The sequence below is a fragment of the Rhinopithecus bieti genome, unplaced genomic scaffold (assembly GCF_001698545.2).
Source record: "Rhinopithecus bieti isolate Rb0 unplaced genomic scaffold, ASM169854v2 scaffold_54263, whole genome shotgun sequence".
NCBI lineage: Eukaryota > Metazoa > Chordata > Mammalia > Primates > Cercopithecidae > Rhinopithecus > Rhinopithecus bieti.
Window position 1 is genome coordinate 1 of NW_016821166.1, and position 2,277 is coordinate 2,277.

Genomic DNA, 2,277 nt, shown 5'->3' on the forward strand with positions numbered 1-2,277 from the left:
AGCTCACTGCAAGCTCCGCCTCCTGGGTTTACGCCATTCTCCTGCCTCAGCCTCCTGAGTAGCTGGGACTACAGGCGCCCGCCACCTCGCCCGGCTAGGTTTTTTTTTTTTTGTATTTTTTAGTAGAGACGGGGTTTCACCGTGTTAGCCAGGATGGTCTCGATCTCCTGACCTCGTGATCCGCCCGTCTCGGCCTCCCAAAGTGCTGGGATTACAGGCTTGAGCCACCGCGCCCGGCCGATTCTTTCATTTTATTATTTATATTTTTTGAGACAGAGTTTTTGCTCTGTTGCCCAGGCTGGAATGCAATGGCATGATCTCGGCTAAGTACACCTCCTGGGTTCAAGCGATTCTCCTGCCTCAGCCTCCCTAGTAGCTGGGATTACAGGTGCTCGCCACCACGCCTAGCTAATTTTTGTATATTTAGTAGAGACGGAGTTTCACCATGTTGGCCAGGCTGGGTCGAATTCCTGACCTCAGATGATCCACCCGTCTCGGCCTCCCAAGGTGCTGGGATTACAGGAGTGAGCCACCGCGCCCAGCCTTTTTTTTTTTTTTTTTTTTTTGAGACGGAGTCTCGCTTTGCCACCTCGGCTGGAGGGCAGTGGCGCGATCTCAGCTCACTGCAAGCTCCGCCTCCCAGGTTTTTACGCCATTCTCCTGCCTCAGCCTCCCGAGTAGCTGGGACGACAGGCGCCCGCCACCTCGCCCGGCTAGTTTTTTGTATTTTTTTTTTTTTTTTTAGTAGAGACGGGGTTTCACCGTGTAGGCCAGGCTGGTCTCGAACTCTGTCAAGCCACTGCGCCCGGCCCTTTCTTTCCTTTTAGAGGAAGAAACCGGCCCTGGACGGCCGGCTGGGGAGGTCTGGCCTGCCCAGTTAATGCTCCACCCGGGATCACCCAAGGCTGAGGCTTTGACCCAGAGCTGGGGTCCGCTCGCAGCACCCTCCAGACACACCGACCTGGGTGAGGTAGCGGATCTGAGCCGACAGCTCCGCCTCCACGTGTAGCACTGAAGCGGTGAAGGCCGCCGCCTGCCGGTCTAGAAGCCGCTCGTTGGTTTTTTCCTTGGACAGTTCTAGGATCACGGTACCTGCCAGGGCGGAGAGAGGGAGGGGACACACGGAGACTGCCAGTGTAGCCCCGCCCTAGGGCCAGCCTCTCTCAATCCCGCCCTTTCGCTGCGCACGCGCGTAGGAGTTCCTCCCCAACCCTGCTCCAAGTGCCGGGTCAGCCTGTGCGTACAGCCCGGCCACGCTTTCGCTGCCCGCCGTCCGGATTGTCGCATCCCGAACCTGCATTCTGAAGGATGGCGCCGATTTCCCGTTCAATGTCTTCCAGGGCGCGTAGTCTCTCGTTCGCCAGACTATAGGTAGCCATTGTCACTCTGGGAATTCTCACCTGGAGTTTCTCCTGAGAAACGCGATGCTTGTTCCGGAAGTGGCTCTCGGTATGCGCCTGCGCAGAGGGCACCGTGTAGGGAGCACTACAATTCCCAGGATGCTCAGCGCAGCCTTGCCCCCACTGGGTCCCCCTGGTGGACTACAACTCCCAGGGCCCGCGGCGCCTCAGCCACAGGACCACCTGTAGTCAGAGGCGACAGTGGAATATCCCCTCGCCCAAGGCCATTCGGACCTGTCCGCCTTCTTGACACCGTCTGTGGCCTCTATTTAGTTTATTACACATGAGTTTATTTATTTATCAGACAGAGTCTCACTCTATCGCCCTGGTTGGAGTGTAGTGTGGTAAGATCTCTCTCACTGCAACCTCCACCTCCCAGGTTCAACCGATTCTCCTGCCTCAGCCTCCTGAGTACCTGGGATTACAGGCGCCCGCCACCACGCCCGGCTAATTTTTGTATTTTCAGTAGAGGCGGGGGTTTCACCATGTTGGCCAGGCTGGTCTCGAACTCCTGACCTCAAGTGATCCACCTGCTCCGACCTCCCAAAGCGCTGGGATTACAGGTGTGAGCTCAATCTTAAAGGTGAGCTACGTGGATGAGAGCTTGTACTGGAAAAGGGAGACGGAATAGGCAAGAGCATGGTGCTGTGCCCCGCCCAGCGCATGTGGAGTCCAGCAAGGGATTCTGTCTGCCTGGAGTGAATGGAGTGTGGTGGGGGTTAGGTATGACAATAGTGAGGCTGGAGAGAGGAGCGGAATCAGGAAAAGTCTTGGAAGCCAAGTACTTTGGACTCACGTTTGAAGGCATTTGCGCCTTTAAAGTGTTTTTAAGAAGTGTGTTATGACCAGAATTACCTTTTTTTTTTTTTTTTTTTTT

General features: G+C 55.7%; 1 protein-coding gene across 1 annotated transcript; it reads right to left on the reverse strand.

Moving 5' to 3' along the window:
* Nucleotides 1-768: 768 nt before the first annotated feature.
* MED11 (mediator complex subunit 11) lies at nt 769-1,463 on the reverse strand. The gene is made up of 2 exons (XM_017860211.1): nt 1,295-1,463; nt 769-1,092 (listed from the first exon to the last, which is right to left on the reverse strand). The coding sequence occupies exons 1-2, from the start codon at nt 1,377-1,379 to the stop codon at nt 896-898; spliced, it is 282 nt and encodes a 93-aa protein (XP_017715700.1). The 5' UTR covers nt 1,380-1,463; the 3' UTR covers nt 769-895.
* Between the last annotated feature and the right edge of the window lie 814 nt (nt 1,464-2,277).

What these genes read in the sequence shown, in the direction of transcription:
- MED11 (XM_017860211.1), bottom strand. Translation starts at nt 1,379, where the DNA reads ATGGCTACCTATAGTCTGGCGAACGAGAGACTACGCGCCCTGGAAGAC. An exon ending in CGCCATCCTTCAGAATGCAG is followed by an intron (nt 1,093 to 1,294) that starts GTTCGGGATGCG and finishes CCGCCCTGGCAG; the next exon opens with GTACCGTGATCCTAGAACTG.